Source organism: Solanum pennellii, chromosome 2 (assembly GCF_001406875.1).
Source record: "Solanum pennellii chromosome 2, SPENNV200".
NCBI lineage: Eukaryota > Viridiplantae > Streptophyta > Magnoliopsida > Solanales > Solanaceae > Solanum > Solanum pennellii.
In genome coordinates this window covers 30,339,242-30,364,462 of record NC_028638.1, presented here as the reverse complement: position 1 = coordinate 30,364,462, position 25,221 = coordinate 30,339,242, and the positions used below count along the sequence as shown (strand labels likewise).

The 25,221-nt window shown below is 36.2% G+C and overlaps 2 protein-coding genes across 3 annotated transcripts; one reads left to right on the top strand and one right to left on the bottom strand.

Moving 5' to 3' along the window:
* Window positions 1-1,358: 1,358 nt before the first annotated feature.
* On the top strand, window positions 1,359-11,886 carry LOC107010896. The gene is made up of 9 exons (XM_015210155.2): window positions 1,359-1,552; window positions 2,634-5,904; window positions 6,017-6,097; window positions 7,159-7,311; window positions 7,882-8,045; window positions 8,146-8,293; window positions 10,258-10,380; window positions 10,867-10,954; window positions 11,484-11,886. Exons 2-9 carry the CDS (start codon window positions 2,902-2,904, stop codon window positions 11,669-11,671), a joined length of 3,948 nt encoding a protein of 1,315 aa, XP_015065641.1. The 5' UTR covers window positions 1,359-1,552; window positions 2,634-2,901; the 3' UTR covers window positions 11,672-11,886.
* Window positions 11,887-12,499: 613 nt separating this feature from the next.
* LOC107011084 (potassium transporter 11) lies at window positions 12,500-24,694 on the bottom strand. 2 transcript variants are annotated; one of them, XM_015210416.1, is made up of 8 exons: window positions 23,905-24,694; window positions 22,995-23,220; window positions 19,497-19,742; window positions 16,166-16,216; window positions 15,779-16,039; window positions 15,482-15,649; window positions 14,241-14,495; window positions 12,500-13,617 (listed from the first exon to the last, which is right to left on the bottom strand). In XM_015210416.1, exons 1-8 carry the CDS (start codon window positions 24,019-24,021, stop codon window positions 12,587-12,589), a joined length of 2,355 nt encoding a protein of 784 aa, XP_015065902.1. In that variant the 5' UTR covers window positions 24,022-24,694; the 3' UTR covers window positions 12,500-12,586. The 2 variants fall into 2 exon arrangements, with proteins under 2 accessions (XP_015065902.1, XP_027770884.1); XM_027915083.1 differs by lacking the exon at window positions 19,497-19,742.
* Window positions 24,695-25,221: the final 527 nt, after the last annotated feature.

Genomic DNA, 25,221 nt, shown 5'->3' with positions numbered 1-25,221 from the left:
TCTCCTTCATAAACAATTTAATTTCCTTTTGCTTATGAAGTTTATTTATTTCTCTTGTATTCCAAGTGACTAATTTCATGCAACTCTTTCTTGAAATCCCCCATCCTCGTCTACTCCTATTTCAGTTTCCTCAAATGCACTTGCTGATCCATGTTCCATACTCTTTAATGTTCCAAAGACATTTGTTATCCTAAGACTTGATACATTATCATAATATTTGAGCCTCCTCTAGCACTTGGAGATACTTGTTGCCAAACTTCTTCCTCTTCACTTACTTTCTTCTTCCCCTTGTGCTTTTCTCCATTTATTATTTGTGTTCCCTCTGCCATTTTATCCTGCTTCGGAACCCATTTATTCATCACCTTAGGAATTGCTTTGTATCGGTTCCCCTCTTTCGTAGTACACTTATGTCCCAACTGCATACACTTAGAACAATATTCTGGAATCTACTCATATTGATCAAATGCCCTCCCATTTGGATCCTCCACTTTGAGTTTCTTTGGCAATTTCCTCGCTACATCCATTTCAACTAGCACTCTTGCAAATGATATCCTATCAACCTTAGTAGTGCATTCATCAGCATATAATGAAATTCATATTCTTATGTTATTAATGATGAATGATAAGATGTAATAATTTTTATTTTTCATTACATTATTAATATTTATCTAAGATAATATAGTGATTTAGTTTTAGTAACTGATAGGTTTTAAGTATTGTTTTATATATATTTCGTGGTATTAAAGTCTCGCGCAAAGCGTGAATAATTTTATTAGTATATAAATAAGGGAAAATGTACAAGTACCCCCTCAACCTATGCCCGAAATCCCAGAGACACACTTATACTATACTAAGATCCTATTACCCCCTGAACTTATTTTATAAGTAATTTTATACCCTTTTCGACCTACGTGGCAATAGCTTGAAGAAAAAAGTCAACCATCGTTGGGCCCACAAGATAGTGTCACGTAGGCCGAAAAAGGGTAGAAAATTATTAATAAAATAAGTTGAGGGGGGTAATAGGACCTTAGTATAATATAAGTGTGTCTCTGAGATTGCGGGCATACGTTGAGGGGTACTTGTGCATTATCTCTATAAATAATTATAAAAAATGATATAATTTGTTGATTCGATTCAATTCAATAATTTCTTCATTTTTTAACAAAATAAAATCAGTACCATTAAAGAGTTACTTACCTAATTGATTTGATTTGATTTGATTTTTGGTTAGAATTCGTTTCTTCCAAACCTCAAACACCCGAAGTATTTGAGTGGGACAAAAGGATACTTTATCCAAAAAGGTACCAGATCTCAATGAAAAAGTACCATTCTTTAAGCGTACTCAAGGGACTTGATGCAAATTGTTTCATTAGTCCCCATATTTCACAAACAAGTCCACATTTGACTCTTTTTAACTACGGCAAAACACCAGAGATCTCTCAATATCTTTCAGTTCCGTTCGCCGATTTGCTTCCGCCGCTGCTCGCCGCCGCCGCCGCCGATTAAATCTAGGGTCAACAGCTCTTTGTGATAACAACTTCTATCTATTACGGTAAACTGTTTAGTCGCTTATTTCATATTCTTTTTGGCTTGAAATTTGAAGTTTAGCATTATTTTGTATTTTAGCTTAATTCCACTGGAAGTTTTGGTTTCGGATATCTGTTGTTGATTTTTGAGAATCTTATTGCGGAGATTAATCATTTAATCATTTACAGGAAACTTTTATTTTAGTGCTTGATAATTGTTGTATTGACCTTGATGCCAAGTCTTAAACAGTTGAGTTGAACTGAGCTGACAAAGGTTTCGATTTGGCTTACCTCATAACAGCCTTAAAGTGTTGGTGGAAGTAGATCTTGTGCTAAAGATTTTATAGAGTCAGTATTGTAGAAAAACATTACGGGACCTCCTTTTTTAGTTTATTCAAAGATTATAAGTTCAAACTTTAGTAATGGTAGTAAAAAAAAATGGAATTACTTGTTGTGGAGGTGAAAAGAGTGAGGAAAATAAAACAAGGAAATGAAAGGCTGCATTGGATTGAGTTTTCTTAAAAACTTCTTCTCCGGAGTTCTCTTGATCATCAAGTGTAGTGTGTCCTGCTAGGAGTCATGAAATCCGGCTTGTTAGAAAAAAAGGTGTCTGATATGTTATTTTACAAAAAAGTGTCTGATATGTTATTTTACAATGTTAGACACTCTCTTCATTTAGTTGATCTTGATTGGCAAATAATAATTCCTTTTGGAAGAAAACTAAAGTTTGAGAGGATTTTTCGGCGGAAAAAACTCACCAGTACAAGATGTTTGCACTGACCATAAATGAACATGTGATCTTGACCTTCTTTATCACCAATTAAGAACGTAATTCATATGTATTCTCTACTTGGTTTGTATTTGATGCATTTCTTAGAGTATTTTTTATCTTGGCTTGGTACAAGCTGGATTGTGTGAAGTGACTCTACTTGATGACAATTTTACGGACTGCAAAGAAGTTTTGACCTTGAGGTTGAGTTTTAGGAAGGTAGCTCTATTTTGAATGATATATTAATGCATGTTACCTTGCTTAGGACATGTAACATGTCAAACCTTAACTTTCTTTGGTTAATGATGATTGACTAAATGTTGGTGTGCACTGTGCAGGTTGTAGCTCTTTGCGAGGATCAAATTTTATCTAAAAAGGGAAAGATCAGGGTAAACCATTAGAAGTCCTCAGTTAGGATTACTAAAGCGAGATTAGCTAAAGCACATCTGTCCTATTGACAAGGGTCTTCTGCTACCCAACTGCTAGATCAATGTTCACCTTTAAAAAATCTAAATAGTATCAGTTATTACTCATTTCTTTTTAAAACATCCTACTGAGAATGAAGTGTGCCGGTGTGATTGAAAGTGCCTACTTGGTTGCTGTTTCATGGATATGAAGTCTCCTTATGGGGTAAAATCTAAGATGGATAGAGATTTTGAGCAAAATAACTTTGAACAAGCTCGTTATAGTTCTATAGACACTAGAGCAGAGGTCATTGGTTCTTCAAACCAGAAATTTTTCCAGGATCCATCAAGTTCTATCAATACAGACATAAGACCTCCTGATTTCACTATACCAGTTGGAGCTAGACCTGTAATGAACTATTCCATTCAGACTGGCGAGGAGTTTGCTCTGGAATTCATGCGCGAAAGAGTTAACCCAAAGCAGAACCTCATTCCTCATGCTTCGGGGGGTACTGCTGGTGCAACTTCTTGTATGGACCTGAAGGACAAAAGTGGAATATCTCATACAGGTTCTGAAAGTGGATCAGATATCGCCATGATCACCTCAGTTGGAAAAACTCGAGTTCAACATCACGGGAGGTCTACTTCTGTAAATGAAGGGATAAGCAACCATCAAGCTGTGCAAACTGAAACTAGAGCCTTATCAAGAAATAACAACATTCATGGAATTCAAAGTCAAATGTCTTCTAGATCTAGTACATTAACAAAGTTGAAGTTCCTCTGCAGTTTTGGTGGTAGAATTATGCCTCGTCCAAGTGATGGGAAACTTAGATATATTGGAGGTGATACGCACCTCGTCCGTTTAAGAAATGATGTTTCTTGGGAGGAATTCTGGCAAAAGATGTTAACTTTATTTAACAATTGTCACACAATAAAATATCAGCTTCCTGGTGAGGATCTCGATGCATTAGTGTCAGTTTCTTGTGATGAAGACTTGCAGAATATGATAGAGGAATTTAATGTATTAGAAGGTGATGGATCACAAAAATTGCGTACATTTCTCTTTTCTTACAGTGACTTGGATGATTCTCTGGCTGGTTTGGAGAATATTGAAGGAGATCCAGAAATGCAGTATGTTATTGCTGTAAATAACATGGACTTTGGTTCAAGAAGAAACTCCACTGCTCTGGCAAGCACTTCAGAAAAAAACCTGGATGAGTTTCTGAGTGCAACAATTGCTGGGGAGGATGGTCAAGTTGCTAGGCATGTGGCAGGGGCTGATACTTCTGATCCAGTCATTGGCATGCCTCTAACAAGTCAATCTGCTCATGAAGGGGTATCAATTTCATCACATAGAATACTTGGGTCAAACTTGGGGCATGACTCCAATCAACTAGAATACTTGGGTCAAACTGTACATCATGGTGGCACTGAGTGGCAACCTTTACCCTCTTCCATACCAGTTGACAACTTTCCAGGTGTAGGTGGCAAAAACCTGGTTCTTCCATCTAAGCAAGTGCAGTATAACCATGGTTATCCACCACCCAACTCTTCACAACTTACAAATAACTTTCTTATAAGTTCGAGTCATGGTTACATGAACTGGAAAGGAGGAATCGATCCCAAGCAGTCTTACGAGAGCTCACATATGAATGACCAAGAATCACATGCTACAGTAGTGAATCTGAAAAGAGATAACTATCCTCGGGAGATTTTTGAACTTAGTAAAGCAAAACCTCGAGAGAAGGAAGTGCCTGAGGAGGGAAATATAAAGATAGAAAGCTCTTTTCAGAAAATAAATGAGCCTGAAAAAATGTGGCCTTTGGAATGCAAAAAAGTTGTTTCCTCAAACCCACTGAATGATTCCGCCTCAAGTCATGTTTCTAGAGTTGAAGTTCCGAATTTCACTGCTTTGGCAGTTGTTGGAAACGATGTTATGCAATCTAAAATTAATGACAAAAGTCAGGAAGAAGTTCAGAGTTCAGCATCTCCTGTTGCTGTTCAGGAAGAAAAACTTGATAGGTTCACAGAAGATGGCTTCTCCGGATCTGGTAGAATATCAAATTCTGGCTATGGAGACTCGGGGGCAAACCCACATGACATTAGCTATGAACAACCATCAATTCCTCCACGAACTTTTCGCTCTGAATGGATACCCAGGCAACAGCCCGGCCTTAATCGTTTATCCAAATCTGATGATTCTGCTGCCTCGCAATTCATAATGGCCCATGCATATTCTGAAGGCTCACAGCAGATAATAGAATCCGTTAATAAATTGAATGATGGGAATGTGGCTCCCCAGACTGAGCATTTTGTACCTTCTGGAAGATCTTTGTCTGCTAATCTACATGCTACTGCAGATAAAGGGGTAAAACTTCAGGAATCTCAAGAGTTAAGTGTCAGTGCCAGAGAAGTTGATACCAAGGTTGGTGGAGAACTTTCTGAAGCAAATTATAAGCCTGAGCTGAAAGCTGCAACTTATGCAGAGAAAGTGAAATCTGGACTAAGTGATCCTATCTTAAGTAATAATATCCAGGCTGAGTCTGCTTCCAGGAAGACAGAGCTTCATTGGGGTGATGCATCTTCACATAGAGCCGAGGGAAATGAAGAAGCAGAGCAACTAAACTCTTTGGCTGAGAAAGAGTGTCAGGTTGGAGCAGCAGTTTCCACAGGGATACCCTCTGGTACTGTTGGTACACTTGAGCATGGAAGCATTCTTTTTGACATTAATGACCGCTTTCCCCATGATTTTCTCGCTGATATATTTTCCAAAGCCAAGCTTATGGATGCCTCACCAGTACCTGCCCCACTGTACAGTGATGGAACTGGTCTGAGCTTGAATATGGAGAACCATGAACCAAAGAACTGGTCCTTTTTCCAAAAGATAGCTCAAGGTGATTTTGATAGAAGAAATGTCTCTTTGATGGATCAGGATCATCTTAGTGTGTCTTCTACTCGTGCAAATGTTGATGATGGGGTGTCTATGGATTATGGCTATCCTCCTTGCAAGGGTGATGGAGCAATGATAGATCATATGGACTCTCAGCTCAATATTGAAGCTGAATTCCAGCAAGCATCTCCTGAAATTGTTGTCCCAGACACCATGGATTTGCCTTCTGGGTACAACCCTTCTCAAATCACTGACGTTGAAAGTATGCAGTATGATGTTGAATTGAGTTCAAAAGTACCTGAATCGGGTTATCAGGTAATTTTTTAGTAGTTCAGATTTCTAGCTGCATTATTTTGCTTCAGTTTGAAATTGTTGTATTTTCCAACATGCTAATATGGTGAAGTAAATCCTTTTATATAACATGAAGGATGAGAACCAAGGAGCTCAGAATGCTGGCTTTCCGCTTACCAATCTCCCTCTTGGAGACTTTGATCCCAGCTCTTTGCAGGTACTGTGGACATTAGCTAGTAATTTTTATTATCTTTTGTTTCATGGTGAAATATGTATTTTTATTGGTGGTTGGATATAGGTATAATAGATGCCTGATAATTAGAAAGGCTACTTTTGGAAAGAAGTACTTGGAAGGAAGTAAGAGGAGACGAATGATGCCTACTTCACTAATTATTTACTTATAATACATCACCCTTTCTTAATGCTAAATTTCTGAAAAAATGCTCAGGCACTTTTCCCGAGACTGACCTTCTTTAGTCTTTCAACTGAATCGGATATACTACTCATGGGGATATTCCAGTAGTTTTGACCAGAACCTTTTTCAGGTTCGATTATTTTACATCATGGGAAAGGAGGATCTATTACAATGCTGGTTTTAAGGTCTATGATATCCAATTAAAAAGAAAAAGAAAAAAGTTCTATGATATTACCAGAAACTACTCGGGGGTAGAAATATGATTCAACTGAATCGAACATACCAGAGGTTTAATGAGGCAAGTATATTAGCCTTTGGCAGTGAATAGTATATGTAGTTAAGACGGTTTCCAAATAACAAAGAACCACAGTAAATAGGTGGAAAGTGAAGGACCGCGTTCTTTTGCACTATTAAATACAACGAACATGGTAGGTACATTAGTTGTATTGCTGTACAGTGGAACAAAAAATCGGTAATTATCACACGGGAGGTTCTTTGAATGGAAGGTTGACGAAACCTAGAAAATTTCAAACTTCATAAGCATCCCAAGAAAATAAAGGAGCCAGTGAAGTGGTGGATTGTTTTCTCGTTTTGATTGTGTGTTCTGTGGGAGGTTGGTTGGGGTTGGGGAGGAGAGGGCTTGTCATTCTTACTGCTTTTTGTTTCTGCATATGGCTTGTATATAGATTGTTTCCTACATTTTATTAGTCTATTCTCATACGTTCATTATAGCCACTTTTTTTAATGAAGTACATTCATTATAGTCAATCAAACATCTTTAAAAGTAGTTAGGGCTTAGATGGGTACTTGTAGCTATTCTTTCTGTCAATCTTTGTTGTTAACTTGCTTTCATTCCGTTATAGATAATCAGTAATGAAGATCTTGAAGAGTTAAAGGAATTAGGTTCTGGAACATTTGGGACCGTATATCATGGAAAATGGAGAGGGACTGACGTTGCCATCAAGAGAATTAAAAAAAGCTGTTTCACAGGTCGGTCATCAGAGCAGGAGAGATTGGTGAGTTTCATCTTAAACTGCAATTGTTAAGATTAAACTAGAAGAAGGTAAATAGTTATAAAATATCAGTCCAATCATCTCCTAGTTGGGAGATGACGAGGCAATCCTTTTGCCCAAAAACCCCGAAATATCCACCACTCGAACACTTCAGTAATGTTGGTGTTGAACAAAATCCCAAAAAGAATGTTGTGTTGCCCTTGGTAGAAAAACCATGCTGTTTGCAATGTCTATATCGTGGTAGAAGCTGTGAAATATTTTCATGTTGACTCTTGATTTATGAGATTAAACGTAAATTGTACACCTAATTGATGCTTGATATTATTCCAAGCTACTATATACATACTTGAAATGGCTTTTGTTGCAGTTTAGAAAGAGTCAGGTAGAGAGCTTCATTGCAGTTTAGAATTTTGTAAAATGAAAAACTTATAGAAGCTTTTGAATTCATAGATTTTCTTGGTTAAAAATACACCTTTTAACTGGTAAGTAGGAGCTTTTAAGTACATATATTGGTCATGTTTCTGCTTTCTTTCCTCTAGCTATTTCGTGATAGAACTTCGGAACTATTTCCAGACTGTGGAGTTTTGGCGTGAAGCTGAAATTCTTTCAAAACTTCATCATCCCAATGTGGTGGCATTTTATGGTGTAGTGAAAGATGGGCCAGGAGGGACTCTTGCCACAGTAGCAGAGTTCATGGTGAATGGTTCTCTTAGACATGTTTTACTTTGCAAGGACAGGTGTGGGAATACTGGATAGTACACTTCTTAAATATTCTCTCTGTTTTCTCTTTTTTTTTCATGAAATTATTACGTTCTCCTCCCTACTTGAACTGTCCAGACACCTTGATCGTCGCAAGAGGCTCATAATTGCAATGGATGCTGCATTTGGAATGGAATATTTGCACTCGAAGAATATTGTGCATTTTGATCTGAAATGTGACAATTTGCTTGTCAACTTAAAGGATCCTTCTCGACCCATTTGTAAGGTGACCTTCAAGAATGTGCTGCTTTTGAGTTCTTTCAATGGATTCTGCATTTGCAAGAATGTGCTGGTTTTGATTTGAAATGTGACAATATGCTTTTTCTTTCTATAGCATACGAGTCTGATGATCATATTCAGCGTATTAACCAATATATTAGTAATACCCTTCGAAAGTATAGTACATCCAAAACATATAAAATGCAGTTAATCCTGCCATGGTCCAAGCTATTATTGCCAGATTCCTGATACAACCATCCAACAACATACCCTGTGAAATCCCACGAGGATTCATAATACCTAATAATAATGTAGACCTAAACCAAGCAACAGGTGGAATACCACAGAAGGACTCAATACCTAATAATAATGTGATTTCTGTAATTGGTGCATGCTTTCTAGATCTAAGGTTGGCTTTTTACTCTTTCTGGATTACTAGCTTAATAAATGCATAAACAGTTCCTAGCCCGAACTTCAAACAGCCTCTTCATACTTGGTACAAGTTTATTATGACAGTTGGGGGTCGTTTTGTAGTGTATAAAAATAATGCTAAATAGTGTATTAGCAATTATTGCAATAGTAATGCATGTATCAATTACGCTTGCATTAATTATTCATAGATTATTTTTTGAAACTGGTAACATTGTATTTCACATAGTACTGAAAAACCATATTTACAAAAGCAGAAAGGAAGTATAATCTATCTAAAAAACTGAACCAAATCTAAATGGATCCTAAAACATCTATGATTGACTCAGTTTCATTAGAGTAGACATTTGTACACCAAAAGCAGAATAATAGAATACACTTAAGCTTAACTTCCTGCAGGTCATTGTTCCTATTCTCAAAACATCTCTCGTTTCTCTCCTTCCATATATTCCACCAAATACTAGCAAGGATCATCCGCCATCTTTCTCTGTTTGTAGCCCCAACTCCAGTCATCTCCCAACTGAATAGAGTCTCATCAATTTTGCTAGGCATACACCAAGTTATGCCTATGAGATTAAGGAAAATCTGCCACAGCTGCCCAATAAAGTTGCAATGTAAGAAGAGATGTCTCACTGTCTCATTAGCCTTCCCACAAAAGGAACGTCTGTTGCATAGAGAGATTCTCTCTTGGCCACATTATCCAATGTCAAAACTGCTTCCTTGGCTAGATTCTTATCCATTAGATTATTTTTATGCATTGTTTATAGAATGCATTGCATTAAAAAAATTGTTTACAAAGATATGGAAAAGCTATAAAAAAGGTATTCAGGGGCAATTAGGTCTTTGATTGAGTTAATGCATCCATTAAAACCATTGTCTTGCTAATACCTAGAAATCCATGGTATTAACAATACACACCTTAATACATAATAGAGTGTATAACTAATGCAAACATTAGTTATACATAGGTTGGAAAAGAGTACCAAACAAGGTACTAGTAATATACAAGGCTAATGCATGCATTATTCGTTTTAATACACTCTACCAAACGACCCCTTGGGATCGTTTGATAGGATGTACAAGAATAATGTTGAATAGAGTGTATTAGTAATGCTTGAATTAGTTGTGCTTGCATTATTGCTTATGCGTTGTTTTGTTTGGTGTATTAAAAATATTATGTATTGTATAGTTTTTTTTTAAAAAATTATTTACAAAGATACCCTCCACAAGTATGGTGATAACATGTAAAAAAAAGTTGAGGGGCGATTGGGTCTTTAACCATGATAATGCGTACATTGAAACCCTCTTGCATTACTAATACCATGAATTTCCATGTATTCGTAGGAAAATACACTCAATACACAATAGAATGTATAACTAATGCAATCATTAGCTATACATAGGTTGAAAAAGTGTACCAAACAAGGTACTACTAATACACAAAGCTAATGCATGCATTATTTTTTCATCTTCATAAACTAAAGGACAACAAAGATACCGTAGAGGGATCAGTGCAAAACTGATGGAAATTGTGTTGTGTAGGTGGCTGATTTTGGGCTGTCAAAAATCAAGAGAAATACCTTGGTTACTGGTGGTGTCAGGGGAACGCTTCCATGGATGGCTCCAGAGCTATTGAATGGTGGAAGTAATAAGGTTTCCGAGAAGGTAAGCTTTCAATTCCTCTTTTACGTTTAAAACTTCAAATGTGAACGCTGAACTTATAGTCTATTTTAGACGTCATTTTTTTTCACTTCATGTGGGGGATGTTGGTGCTTAATGCTTATTAACTCAACATGCTGTTATAAAATGCTTGCCAACTTCAAGAATCCAATGAATTATGTGGTCTCTCTTTTTGTTTTGAAAATGGACTTCACATTTATCAGCACCCTAAAAATGGTCTGTCTTCAAATATCTACTAGTACAAAACTTTTGTGCATTATGTGGTCTCTCCTGTTCATTAGTTTTGCGCCTAAACATTTGTGTACAATAGCTTCTGCATTTTCTCGCAACACTGCTATCTTCCCTTTGAAATGTTGTTCCACTGTAACTTCATCAGCGTGAGTTCTATATTTAAGATAGAATAAATCATGAAACAATTTTAATCCTTGATGCCTAGTTGCCATTCATAGTAACAAATTTTGAACTCTGCAGGTCGACGTCTTTTCCTTTGGGATTGTGCTCTGGGAAATCCTCACTGGTGAAGAACCTTATGCAAATATGCATTATGGAGCAATTATAGGTTTATATTACTCTATCCCTTCCAACATTTTTCTCTTTATATCGCCCATTGCAGTGTGCTCTGCCATTGCTGTCTGCATCTGACAAGAAGTTGCTTCTTATATCCTATATTTCCTGCTAAGTGGTGCCTTAATGAAGGATGAGGCAGGAGTTTCAGAGTCCATTCTAGAAGTAAGGAACAGAAGGTTGCTTTTTCACTGGAAAGTGAAAACACAGCAGTATAGACATATTTAGCAAATATATGCACTTCAATTTTATACCCCACTAATTTCTGAAGCAGCTACATTCTTACAAAAAATTCTACTAATAATGAATATCTAGAAATTCCTGATCAAAACTTTGGGTTTTCTAAAGCCACGAAGATGTTAATTGATGTTTTACCATATCTGCAAGGGCATTCTGCAATTGCCAATATTAGTAAAAGACATTGACGCTCAACATGGTTCAACTATTTTTAGTGCTAGTTCCTATTCCTGCTAATCTCTTATTTAGTAAGCCAAGTCTGGAAATGAATGCAGTCTTGTATGCAGGTGGTATTGTCAACAACACATTGAGACCGCCTGTGCCAAGCTTCTGTGACACTGAGTGGAGAATGCTCATGGAACAGTGTTGGGCTCCAGATCCTGCCATCCGCCCATCTTTCACTGAAATTGCCAGACGGTTACGTACCATGGCTGCTGCCTGTCCAACAAGACCGCAAGCTCATCCGGCCAAGTGATGGCATGGTGTCTGTCCCTTCTTTCTTGGTATCTGCATTGAAGTTTCTTTTACAAGTATACTCTGTTTATTCTGTATTATTCAGAGAGAGGAGAGTGGTCTCCTTTAGATTCTGAAACAACATTATATGGAAACATGAAAAACTTTTTATATATGTAAAACATCATTTTGTATCTGTGATAAATCGAAATGTAATATTCTTGGTGATATTAATAATTATAATTTTTATCAGTCTTTATTTGGAGTTAGCTGAGGAGATGAGATAAAAAAAATTGCTCCTTTTAAAATAACTCAGAAACGGAAAGGATTAAATAGATCATCTCCTCACTTTTTCTTCATTAGCTTAGAGGGGAACAAAGTGAATAATTACAGGCGTAATGAAGTATATTTATTGTATCATCTTTCTTGTATATAAGCAAGACATATTATATATAGTTTATAAGTAAACACTCGTATGCACATTTAGACACGTCTCCACTGTGTACTCGAACAGTTGCATTCCTTATATTGTCTGCAAGAGAATTGAAGTGCTTACTAATAAGTTGGGGCCAAATTTGAATGTTTGTTTAGTTCACTACTTCACAATGCAAATGGACATCTACATGAGGCAATCATATTATAGTATTTTCAAAGTCAGCAATATGATAATTTACTATACAAGTTTTTGAAGGCAAATTAACCAAAACAGAATGGTGCCGCCTACTCAAAACTAAGAGGGGTTGCCACCTACTACTAAAATTCCGATTTTTGCTACAGTTGTATTCTTCTATGCAGTATGCAAGAACGAGTTTAATGCAACCAGTTGTACAAATAATTATGTGCATTCATCTTATCAAAACAGGAGCACTGCTATTATCCAAAAGAAAAAAGTTATAATACATGAGCTGAGACACTGAAGAAAATCCATAATATTTATTTACACATAGAAAATCTGTCCAACATTCAAGAGGCTCTCATGGGGTACATTGAAGATGACACTATTTTCCCTGCATATTTTCCTAAGGAATGCATATATATAGTCTATAGCAAGTTTCTTATAAATCCTGGATTCCCTTCTTGCTCTAATTACAGTGTTCCCAAGTATGTGTACAACCCCAGCATCTCTACAACTGTTTAAGAATTCCAGTTCATCTACTTCGGTCTGGCTGCTCTCGTGGCCTGATGATGTGATTGTGCTGTTTCCCTGAGGATGACATTTGGCGGGGGCTATCGAGTCCATTGATGAATAACTGAGTTCAATATTTGCAGTTGATGAGTTCCCATTATAATCTCTTGAATGTTGTGTTTGCTGTCCATATAAGCTGTATTCATCAGAGTCGGAGCAGCCATCCATCATTGAATCCAGCCGGACAAACATAAAGAGATTATCGAAAAGCTTTTTCTCAAAGTCATCATCCTTCTTATGAAGGTCTTTGTAACCATACCTAGCAACACATCGGAACATGTGATAATTCTTGGGTCCTATCCGTTTCACAAGGAATCTTTCATCTTCTGGAACTGTATAAACAGGAAGGTACTTTACACACACAAATACCACAACTGAGTGTATAGCAGGTAGGTTGGTAATGAAGTGAGAAAAGATGTGAGGCACTCCACTAGCTAGCTCGGTGTACACGAGTCCAATTCCTGGCACCCGTACCAATCCTAAACTGGGGCCAAGCCCCAGAATCCATGCCATAGATACCTTGCTGTGCATCTCAAATTCATAGCGTTTCACTGTTCCATAATGCCATACATACATGATGACAAGAAAAGCTGCAGCAATCACGAGGGGAACCCAACCACCCTGGTCAAGCTTAAAAAGTACTGCTGAGAAGTAGGTACATTCAACCACCAGAGATAAGACAGTGAAGATAAGGACAACAACCCAATGGCAGTGCCATACTAGTAACATTATCAAAGTCATGAGCAATGTCGTCACCAGCATGACTATCACCACTGCTGTTCCTGTTCAACAAATGACATGTCAACAAGTGAGTTACAAGGTAAGGCTGTTGTCAACAGTAATAAGAAATCAATTGCAAGACTTCAGAACAGGGATTATTAATATGAAAAGATGGACACATCTTCTGGATTGATTTTTTTGGGACAACTTTAAACTGATGTGCCACTTCCATTTTATTGTTGAACCACTAGACACACCTCATCTTTCTCTCCTCCAAATGAAAAGGAAATAAAACCTAAACCATAGACGGCTGATTAGCTCGCGGCTAATATTAAACTACATTCTAATTGTTGAACCCTAGACTTCACGACATCAACAAACTTGTAACTTCAGCATACATGTGAGCGAAAGCACCAAAGAGAACTACAGTAACCTACAATGACCTGATTCAGTACACCACAGAGATAGGCAATCAACATGCATCAGCTCGAGGGTGCATTTAACTCTATAACCAAAAAGGATATGAACTTCTAATTAGGACCATACATAAAGGAAGACAACAAACAGAAATATATTTATCAGTCAATCAGTGTCCCCTCAGAAACTTAATCTTATCAAGACTGAAATCTGCATGTTTAAAATGCTTAAGGAATCAAGAAATATTAGATGTAAGGCACAAACTCACCATAAGCATTGCCTATTTGGCTTTGATTTTTAAATCCAGCAGTAACGGCAATGCAAAGAACCATAAGAATCCAATTAATATCAGGAATATATATCTGCCCCAAGAACTTCTTTGATGTATGCACAACCTTTACTCTTGGGAAACAGCCAAGTGCTAGAGCTTGCTTGATTATTGAAAAAGTTGCAGATATGGTAGCCTGACTGGCAACAATAGCAGCTAAAGTTGCAATGACAAAAACTGGCCAGTATATGCTTTCTGCATTAAAAAAAAAGGATTATTTCTGGCCAGATACATTATAACTAGTATATTTCGTAACCTTTTACTACTACCATATCTTCCTTGATAATTCTACTTTGTTTCCCTCTTTTTTCTTCGAAGGTAGGCGCAAAATGGTATCCACAGAGACTTTACACTATGACATGATATATAACCTGATTAGTCCTTTTTAGAATTCTTGAAAATAAAATAGGCTCAGTTTGTATTATTAACATAGTAAATGTGCAAACAATATCAATGTTACATGATCAGAATATTTAGGAATTTATGAACATCTTTCCAAGCCACAACCTCCCGCCCCATATTCAGAGATCCTGTCCTACCCAATACATGGAAAATGAATCCTTATAGCTTGTTAAATGTTGGTGACAATGAATAGGATACCGTGGACCAGCCTTCTCATAGCATTCAAGTCTTGTTACATAGAAAAGAAATCATCTGTGTCTGATAATCACTAAGAAGAAAAAAGGATGTTTCCGTTACCAGAGATAAGTGTACTCTTTAGCTTCAATAGGTAAGTGGCTTTATCCCAAAAAAAAAACTTCAATAGGTAAGTGATGCTTGATTTAAGAAATCTGGATTTGTGAAAAATCATTTAAAAGAAATTGGGTACGTCTCTATAGGCAAACAAAGTCTCGGATTCTCCTCTATCACTACTCTTCAGCCACAACCTTGCTCGCGACAAGTCCTTCTTGACATCTCACAGGTTACCCCACACTTAGTTTCTCTTATATATCCTCTCCAATGAGTATTTTCTCTAACTCAGTGATTAGGTAAAGTGGTAAAGGCTATTTTTCTGTGTACTGAATGTGCACTTTGCCAAAGATACTCCAATCTTTCACTCAGAGGCCAGAGCTCTATCGATATTACGACCTTTTAGGTCCACACTATGTTAATCTGTTTTTATCACCATTGAGAAAAAAACATCACTTTTGACATTATCAAAGTTCAAGAGCGAGAAATACCTGGAATAGATCGATAGAATGCATCAACAACGTGATCCGTATTCTGCATGAGGTAAGCTGCTTGTCCAGAATAAGCTAAAAGAAGGCAAGGGAAAACAATGACCGTGAAAGCAAGCTGTATTGCTGACACTGGAAAATGAGCAAGATCAGCAAAAAGTGCTTCTGTTCCTGAAATTGCCAGCCAAGCAATTATAAGTAGGAGCACACACTCATAACCTTGGTGCTGTAATAACTATTGACAAATAACAAAAAAAAAAAAGATGTTTGAAAAGAGGGAAACGGGCAAGAGGAAAAAACCTGTAATGCTGAGCATGATCCCTCCCAGTGATGTCCAACCATCTCTTTTTCCCCTTTTAAAATACCGATATATGTAGACAGGAGAAAAAGCCCGCAAAACAGAGCTATCATATTTCCAGATGTTATAGATACCAATACCTCCTACTAAGAGAAACCAAAGCAGCACAATTGGGGCAAACAGCCAACCCACTCTGTCTGTGCCATAATGCTGTAAGCTAAACAAACCAACTAATATAATGACAGCAACAACCACTACTACATCTGCATCATCAAGCAGAATAATGAATATCTTTGTGAGTGTGTCATAAATAACTGAAAGAGATGCAAGTAAACAAGCTGTAATAAACAAACACATCAAAGAAAGGTATTTGGAAGGTAAATTATTACCATTACTCATCTTCGGATGGTCTACCTTGATCCCACCAGAAGCTGAAAGAACTGAGAAAAATATTCTGCATAAGTACTTTCTTGCAAAATATAAGTATACTTCTCTTTGATAAATAAAAAATCTTTTGGTTGATTATAACACCAAAACAAGTGTTATCCCATACAAAATCATGACATGAAGTTCCAAATTTTCATCTAACTAATTTGACAACGACAACAACTATGCCTCGGTAGTCGGTCCCAAACAAGTTGGGATCACTATATGAATCCCCATTTCTTCATTAAGCTCATATCATATTATCATCATACTAAATAAAATAGAAGTGCAATAAGTTCTTATATATATACACACACACACACACAATCCCTAACAAGTCCAAAACCTATACTCAACTATTTGATAAAAAATAATTCCTTTTATTACACCAAAACACAAATGAAGTAAAAGATCTCAAAAGCAGACAACAAAGGCGCTTTTGTTTCTTAATGCACGTACTTGCCATAGCATTTCACCACTGTTTGAGAGAACCTAAGCTATATAAAATAAAAGTATACGAAGGTCCATAAGCAGAAATAAAATTATAATGCAGTACTAGGTGGTCCATCTCTTCCCATTGTGACTAACACATGCAACACCAACTTAACAAACATCATCTCCTCTTACTAATCTGCTTTTAAGAAAATTACCTAATAAACTTTAAAAAGCCCTTAACAAAGCATTCCATGTAGATACCATGAAAAAATCATCACCTTCTTAGATGCTTTTCTCTACCAAACTTACTTCCATCCAAGCCTCATTCCCTCCATAAGCATCTGTAGTATACCTTTTCAACATCATTCTGTTCCTCTATGAGCTCTGATGGCCATAGATCTTTGTCAGGAAATCCTTGAACTCATCTCATTCCTAATCCTAGATAGATCTTCTCAACGATACTTCCTAGGACACTTTGGTATTTGTTCTTTCTGAGTATTTTAGCTATCGTGACATGCTTATTGACATTGAAGAGAACACGCTGGGAATTCTCTCTTCACGGATTAGCCTCTACAAATACTGTGAGCCAGAATCAGATGTGTTAATCATTATCAACTGGGAGCCTGATGATTTGAAAAATACTTCAAACCAAATCATTATATCCTTCCACACTCCTGCCCTTTATGAGGTTACAACATGCCTCAAAACCTATCATGCCCTCGGCGTCCATGCTAGCAAGAATCACTTCCCACAAAAAGTCCTCCTTTTAACTTTGGATTTTCTACTATAACAACTTCAAATTAAGATTTTATAGAAAAGAAAACAACCATATATAGAATCACTGTTCCACTTCATATGACACTATTACTATTTAGAGAATCACACAATTGCTTCTTTGATTATTGCTTCCTCTGTTCCATTTTTTGGCACTATTTTCAATCAATCTGTTCCAAAAACAATATAACATTTATTTTCTTTGGAAACAAATTAACATTTGACTTCACTATTTACCCTTAATGGCCTGCTTTAACCACCATGCAAATCTGGTAAATCTCATGGAACACTTAAGACCACAAGTTTCAAAAATCTTTGTTCTCTCGTAAATTCCCTGTCCAGTCAAACATTGTCATGAAAGGACCTTTCACAGCATAGGTCTAAAATATTTTTAAGTGTCAACATGATATATACTCCCTCCGTTTCACAAAGAATGACCTGGTTTGATTTGGCATGGAGTTTATAAAGGAGACTTTTGAATTTTGTGGTCCTAAATAAAGTTAGGTCAAATGTACAAAATTGCCCTTTGATCTTGTGGCTTAAACATGCCACGTGGAAAGCTGATATTAAAATGTTACCAAAAAAAGAAAGAGGTCATTCTTTTTTAAACGGAGGGAGTAGTAACTTTCATGTACTTCCTAAATATGTCAACTATTTCAAAGAAGCTTGAGGGACCAATCATCAATGTCCAGATTTACAAGAAATTAAATGCTTTAACCCTTCGAATGTGTTATTCTTTCTGGGAAGGAGAGTAAGTTTTTTAGGCAAACTTATTTACTAGAACAAGAGTAAGAAGTGTTGAACAACTAAAAATAAATAAGAATATTATCTCTAAAATGTAAGCTTGAAGTCAATCACACAAGTCAGTATGATATCAGAGTAGGAAGAAATCTTCAATTCAAGTCATGCTTGACCCAAGAAAAAGCATCAGGTTGGCTTTGATGGGGCAAGCTGAAAAACTAAAATAGATGACGAAACGTCAGAACTCAAAAAACACCAAAAAGAGCGCGAACTAAGTGGCACATAGGACTAAATGATAATCCATGCACCAGGATCCCCTCTAGAATTCATAGGGTTCACCTTTAGGAATCACGTTACAATGATGTAGAATTGGCTTTTCATATATGTCTCAGCAGCCAACTTGACTTTGAGCTGGAAACTGTTGGTGAGATGCTCACTTTGTTCATGAAATAAACTAGGGGAGCTTGGCTTTGAAAGAGGTTGACTTGACAGGGAATATCCTCATGTATCAATAAAAACAAGCCAAGTAGGCCGATACTAATCAGGTTAGAGCCCAACCTCTTTTATGGTGTACTGTCTGTCTCTTACTAAGTCGCGATCTTGTAGCCAAGATAATTCTAATCATGTTAGCAAATCTTTAATCCTCGCCTCTCATGACTTTCATCAAGAGGAGCGCAGAAGTATAATACTATGTGTTGGCCAAGCATGGTGTTTTATTGGTTAAGATTGTTGGTAAAAAGCAACATGTAGCTTTCGCCAAAGCAGAATCTTAGTAATATCAAGTAACTTGTTACAAAAGTGGAATCCCCACCAAGAAAGGTAGAGATAATCGTCAATCAATATCAGATGTTGCCAAGCTTCAATTGACAATTTTCTTATCAATTTGTGGGTTTAGAAGCATGAAAAGAAATTAAATATGGTGAAGCAGACAATGTATATTCTTGACAACTTAAATGGCATTTCTACCATCGATTGGTGAGTTTGGATGTACAAGGACTAGGTACAAGAAACGAACACTAGCAATAATGGATTCTATCGAGTGCAACTCAAGTACTTTTTGTGATGGATGCATGTTGTCTTTATTTCCTACTCTAATCACTAAATACAAGTTCAACAAGTAGTCAGCAATATAATCTAAGTACAATAAAACTGTCAGCAGGTACACTATACTAGAAATGTATTGAAGTGGCGTTTCTGATCATCGAATTTTATCTATACCGGTTGATAAGATTAGTTTTCAAGGAAAATATTATCAGGTAGAGTTCTTCACTATATAATAAGTGATGAACGTCAACCTAGTCAGTAACAGCTGACAAGTACAAGATGAACTTCAAACTAGTGTACCTGATATGGCAGGAGTGAGAATTCCATCACCAATTACCATGCAGGTGCCAACAACTACAAGAATAAGAAGTGCGTTCTTCCTATACGGATATGCCTCCAACCATCTTTTTGTTTTCGCAGCAAATGAATGCTCATGGAATGTGCTACGGCTATAAGTTGTCAGCTCCTCATCAGTTCGATGTTGGTTTGGAATTGTATTTATCTTAGCTTGTCGACAGAGTAATGAATAAAGAGCAAAAGTCCCACCTGAAAATGGTAAATTAAGTTCTACCACCCTAGTGCATCATAGAATACTTATATTGGTGCTTCTTTATTTATCTAATTCTTGCAGTAGGAACGTATAGCTGAAGATTCTGGCAGAGAGAAGTTACAATTACATCAAATTGACAAGGTACCAAGTAATTATCAGAAAATGTATCTCGTGATTCAATATAGTTGCACAATAATTCGAAATTCAGAAAAACATAAAGAAACAAACAGCAACTACCTTAACCTAATATGACAAAATTTGATGAATGACCAATACAAAGTCATATCAGTTGATTTTAAAATAAGTTCAATTTTACTTAGTGAAGTTCTGCCATTTTTCTAAGCAGAACACACTGCAGACCTTCTTAATTGCTGGGTGAGAAGATGGAGGAGTAAGAGCCAGGAGAAATGGTGGAACACGATACCCTTGTATATGGTGGACTATTTAGAGAGAAAGAAACAAGAGGTGTATGGAAAATACTGCAGAATCAGTGCAATAGATCAAATGGTGTTGTATGAAGACTTTCTTTTATTGCTGTAAAGAGGAGGGTATAGAGGATGCGGGACAAATTTTAAACTTTTTCTTTTCTTTATAAGTTTACTAGCAGCTTTCTTGAGTGGGTCTTTTTTGGGTCACTGATGTAAATCTTTTTGATGGTTGCCAGCATACCCTCATTGCTGAGGAATACAACTTTACCTTTATCAAGAAAATATCATCAAAATTAGAGAATCGGTTTGTTGCAGTGAACAACTAGCCTCAATTTCTAAACAAAACAGTGCATATAAAAAAGCATTAATATTCAGCAAAGCATTACTATCTATGAGACAGTCACATAAGAAGGTTGTTTTGGCATATAATAAAAATTAAGAATCAAAATTTGATAGCACTTGTCAAGCTAGATAATATTAAGCAAAGGCATCAATTTTGATTGGAGAATCTCTCATTTGTCGAATTTCATATTGTTCCACTCTGTCCTTATAGCAATATGAGCTACTTAGAGGAGGCATGGTTTCTTAGTATTGTCTAATGGAGGATCGGAGTCGGAATAATGGATAACGATAGAAAGATCAAAGACTACATATTGCTAGGAGGTATGGTTTCTTATGGTACTCTTTTTAGTTTTAAGGTATCATTTGATGGAAATAGAGGGAAAATATTTGGTTCACATTTCTCATTTTAATTTGAGAGGACTTCAAGAGACAATTCCTTGTGATAAATTACCTCCAATTATTCTAAGCTTGGTCCAGTAGTAAGAGCGCGGAACATGATGTGTGGGTTAGGCGCACGTCCCGAGTATGAATCTATCACAAACTAAAGCCTGCTATTTAAGTGGAGGAAGGTAGAGAGCCCATTATCCCTGGTGTTCCAAATTGTGCCAGCTTGGCCTCTGGGATTGCTTGGTTAGTAATATTAAAGAATTGGGCAAACTGCTTTCGGGATGCTAGACTATCTTTTACTTCTCGACAAAGAGAGCTTAGTCGACTGCGACAATTTGAGTGCTTCAATCGATGCAGCGACTGAACAAGTGGCCTGTGGTGTACCAGGTTTACAAGAGCTAACCCTTTTTATTAATTACAGTTCTATAACAGATAATCTTGTGTCATATTTCTTGTCAAGAATCTTATTATACCTCCTAAGCATTCGGCAGTGCTGCCTTATTTTGAGAGGTGTAAGATAAAATTTCAGGGTTTCATGTAAGTAGGATTGAGTGGCTAAGAGTCTAAGCCTCATTCTAAGTCGTCTTTATATTTTTCATCACATTGGGATAGATGGCAAGAAATAGTTTGAGTTGCTTGAGGAACACTGTGTTGCCACATCTTTGCTTACTGAGGTTTTAGCTATTAACTATCGAGATTATGGTGATAAGAAGAATGGACAGATACTATGCTGTTGCTGGTGGTCATATGGTGAATAAGGTTAGAACCATGCCTAGAATGTGGTGTGTTTCTGCAGGGCATAATCTCTATCAAGATCAGAAGTCTTCTTTTGGGTTATTTCCGCGAAATAATATACAATTTATCCTCTTTTGTATACATTTATTCTAGATTGGAAAATATAGGCGATGGGAATGAGAATAGCAGTCATTCTCTAGTATTCAAGAAGTTCTTCCATCTATTATTATCTATGTGAAGCAAAAAGAGGAGTTTTTCTGAAGGTAAGCAGTAAGTGCAGGTGAATTGTTGTCATATACCAACTTAGGTGACATAAAAATGAATGGGGGAGAGGAAGACTATTGAAACTTTAATTACAATGGATACCAAAAAGAAAGAGAGTAGGAACCGAGAAGTATCACCCAAATTGCCTTAAGGAGCAATGACCATTTTGCTCGTCAAAACAAATATTAAAACCATATTGTTAATAAATCATATAAAATAATTCACAGGAAAGAGAATTTTATAGACCATGTCATATCTAAATTCTAAAACAGATGTCCTACCATAGGCTGCAAACATGCAAAATCTTAGAGAAAAAAAAGGAATCTTCTGTGTCAAACTAAGAGGAATCAGCAGCATTATGCATTTCAGTCAGAATTTTTTTTCTTCCCCATATCTACAGCGGCATCTTGGCTTCTTCAATACTCTATTCCCTTTTCGTACCTGCTTCAAAATGTTTTACTTGAGCTGAGGGTTTATTAGGGAAACAACCTTTCTACTATCACAAGGTAGGTGTAAGGTCTGCGTACACACCACCCTCCCTGGACTTCACTTGTGGGATTACACTGGGTACGTTGTTGCTGTTGTTACCATTACCTATAGCCTCACCATTGATTTCATTTTTCTCCAAGAAGAAAGCAAATCCAGAATATTAGGTATATCAGTTTCTTGATGTAACTGCACTGTTCTATAGTTTCTCCATCTCTCACACCACCTTACACAACACATACTCTTTCCCACATCCTATTGATTTTAGCCCTAATTATCAATGCTAGGTTCCTAGTTGTAACCTAGAAATTGCAGTTCTCCGTTCTCTCTAATTGACCGGTCTTCAAACTGAGAGAACGGACAGCTAGCTTAATCCAGCCAATGAAAGGTGGACAATCAAGCTAAATCATCATATATGCCATTTCCAAAATATGTTAGTAGTACAGAGTTAGAATTTTCAGCTACACATAATAATTTCAGTTAGACATCCTTCTCTGACTTCTGAAGCAGTCATGGAACACTTACTTATCATAGGACATGCATTCACAGATACAAGGTATCAATATATTAATCAGATGTGTAGCTTTTACTTCAAAATCAGCTTACCTTGGCCATTGTCATTTGCTCTACATACTATGAAAACATACTTGAGGAGAGGGATAAGCGTAAGAGAGTATATAATTAATGAGAGTGCTCCAATGACATCTTCTGGATCCTGAATTCCATGGGGAAATGTATTATTGTAGACATATAAAGGAGATGTCCCAAGGTCTCCATACACCACTCCAAGACTCTGATAAGCAAGCCGCAATAACAACAATGTCGAGAATTTCTGAATCAAGACACGTGAATCAGGCAACTCGCTAAACAATGAGCATAACTAAAATGATCCATACGTTGCTCACTTTGTGATCAACGAAATTAGAAGTAAGTACTGGGTCATAATTACATTCAAAGAAATGCAAGTATGAAGTTTGCAGATGATTTACAGTTTCAGTTATCTGCTTTTGATCATTCATTGCTGCTGCATTCATAAAGATGAAGTATACAAGTATATACACGACGAACTACATAACCATATATTATATATAAGTACACTTCCATAAATACACACACATGTTATTTGATATCAACCTAAAATCATCCTCTAGATCTATAGAATAGCTATCCAATCATCTACAGTGGCAGATGAACTAATTAATGTCTTACTAGATCCATGTAATTCTTTACATACATATATTATGAGACTGGAAACTACTCATGCAATAAGATCAAGTAGGCAACAAACCATCCAAGCATCTTTAAGCTGATTGAGTGGTAACATATTACAGTTCAATTAATCAAATGAATCCAGCAGTGCTTTGGCAAAAAATAAAAGGGGGGAAAAAAGTAAAGAGAAACAGTAAAGAAGTAAAGCAAGCAGAAAGCAAAAGGTCCCCTTAAAAAAAGGTATCTTTGACAATAACCCATTCCTGAGGATTCAATTTCATGCACACAAAAGAAAGGTACATGTTACCTTTTCTCTATACATATTTCTTAGCCTTCCAGCCTCCTCATCCATAGGCTGATCAAGCTTTTGCTCTAAATCCCACATCCCTCCTTTATTTTCATTGTTCTCTTCATCAATTTCCATCTCTTAGATCAAATCCAAGAACTACTGCTTAACTTGAACCCTCCAAAAGTTTCAAGCCAAAAAGAACCCCCAAAAGCCAAAATTGAAAATGGAACAGTGCAAGAACAGAGTGGATATATCCAAAAAGATTTGATTTTTTTTCCTCAATCAACTTATATTCTCAAGTGGGGTCAAGTCAATCAATATCAACCACATAAGAAACCAAGCCAACTTGGTAACTTCAACCCTTTCATTTTAGTAACTCAATTCTCCCCAAAACAAAAGGTGTACTGAAATTAAAGAAAGGTTCTTTTTTTTTTCTTCAAAAGATTGAAGAAAGTGGCCAAACCCCAATTCTTGAAAAGGAAAAGGGGAGAGAGAGAGAGAGAAAGAGGGAAGTTAAGAGTTTGTTGCTGCTTCAGTAAACTCTTCTATCCCATTTACAGAGAAGAAGTAACAAACAAACAAACAACTCAAATCGCTTTCACTTTTCAAAGTTTGTTCCTCTTTTATCTCTTTGCTATGTACTACTGCTCTGTGTTTGTGAGAGAGATTTGATAAGAGTTATTTCATGCAAAGCTGGCAGTTTTGGAAATTAGTATGATGTTACTGCCATGCTTAATTTCTTACTATATTAATACAAGGAATCAAAATCAATATTCTACCAACCAAATACATTACTCCCCTCCTTTTCTTTTTTGTTTAGTTTCTAAAAAAATGTTTTTTTAATCAATTATATCCTTTATTTAAAAAAGAGTGATTTTTTATTTATTTTTTTAAGCAATTATTTCCTTTCATTTAAAAAAAATATTTTTTTCTTTTTTTTGTCTGTTTAAAAAAAATGATATTTTTCTTCTTTTTTTTGTAATATTTTAAGGTGTGTTTGATATAAAGGAAAATATTTTTTGCAAAATGTTTTCCAATTTCTTATGTTTGATTGGGTTAAAAGTTTTGAAAAATATTTTTTAAATCAACTTATCTTTCTCAAAATTAAAAAGAAAAATTCTTTTAAAAATTAAGAAACATTTTTCAAAACTTTCCTCCAACTTCAAATAATATTTCTTTTGAAAAAATAAATTTAAACTTTATTTCAAAAAATATTTCCAATATCATATTTTTATTTTCCACGCCCCCCACCTCATCCCCCTACCCCCTCCAAAAAAAATTAAGTTGTTTTTTTTAAAAAAAAATCAATTTCAAATTTTTATTTTTTCACCCCAT

Coding starts and splice junctions, on each gene's coding strand:
- LOC107010896 (XM_015210155.2), top strand. CDS start 2,902: ATGGATATGAAGTCTCCTTATGGGGTAAAATCTAAGATGGATAGAGAT. Junction 5,905..6,016: donor TACCTGAATCGGGTTATCAG/GTAATTTTTTAG, acceptor TATAACATGAAG/GATGAGAACCAAGGAGCTCA. Junction 8,046..8,145: donor GTTTTACTTTGCAAGGACAG/GTGTGGGAATAC, acceptor TGAACTGTCCAG/ACACCTTGATCGTCGCAAGA.
- LOC107011084 (XM_015210416.1), bottom strand. CDS start 24,021: ATGGAAATTGATGAAGAGAACAATGAAAATAAAGGAGGGATGTGGGAT. Junction 14,496..15,481: donor ATTCTATCGATCTATTCCAG/GTATTTCTCGCT, acceptor TTTTTAATGCAG/AAAGCATATACTGGCCAGTT. Junction 13,618..14,240: donor CCAAATAGGCAATGCTTATG/GTGAGTTTGTGC, acceptor TTTGTTGAACAG/GAACAGCAGTGGTGATAGTC.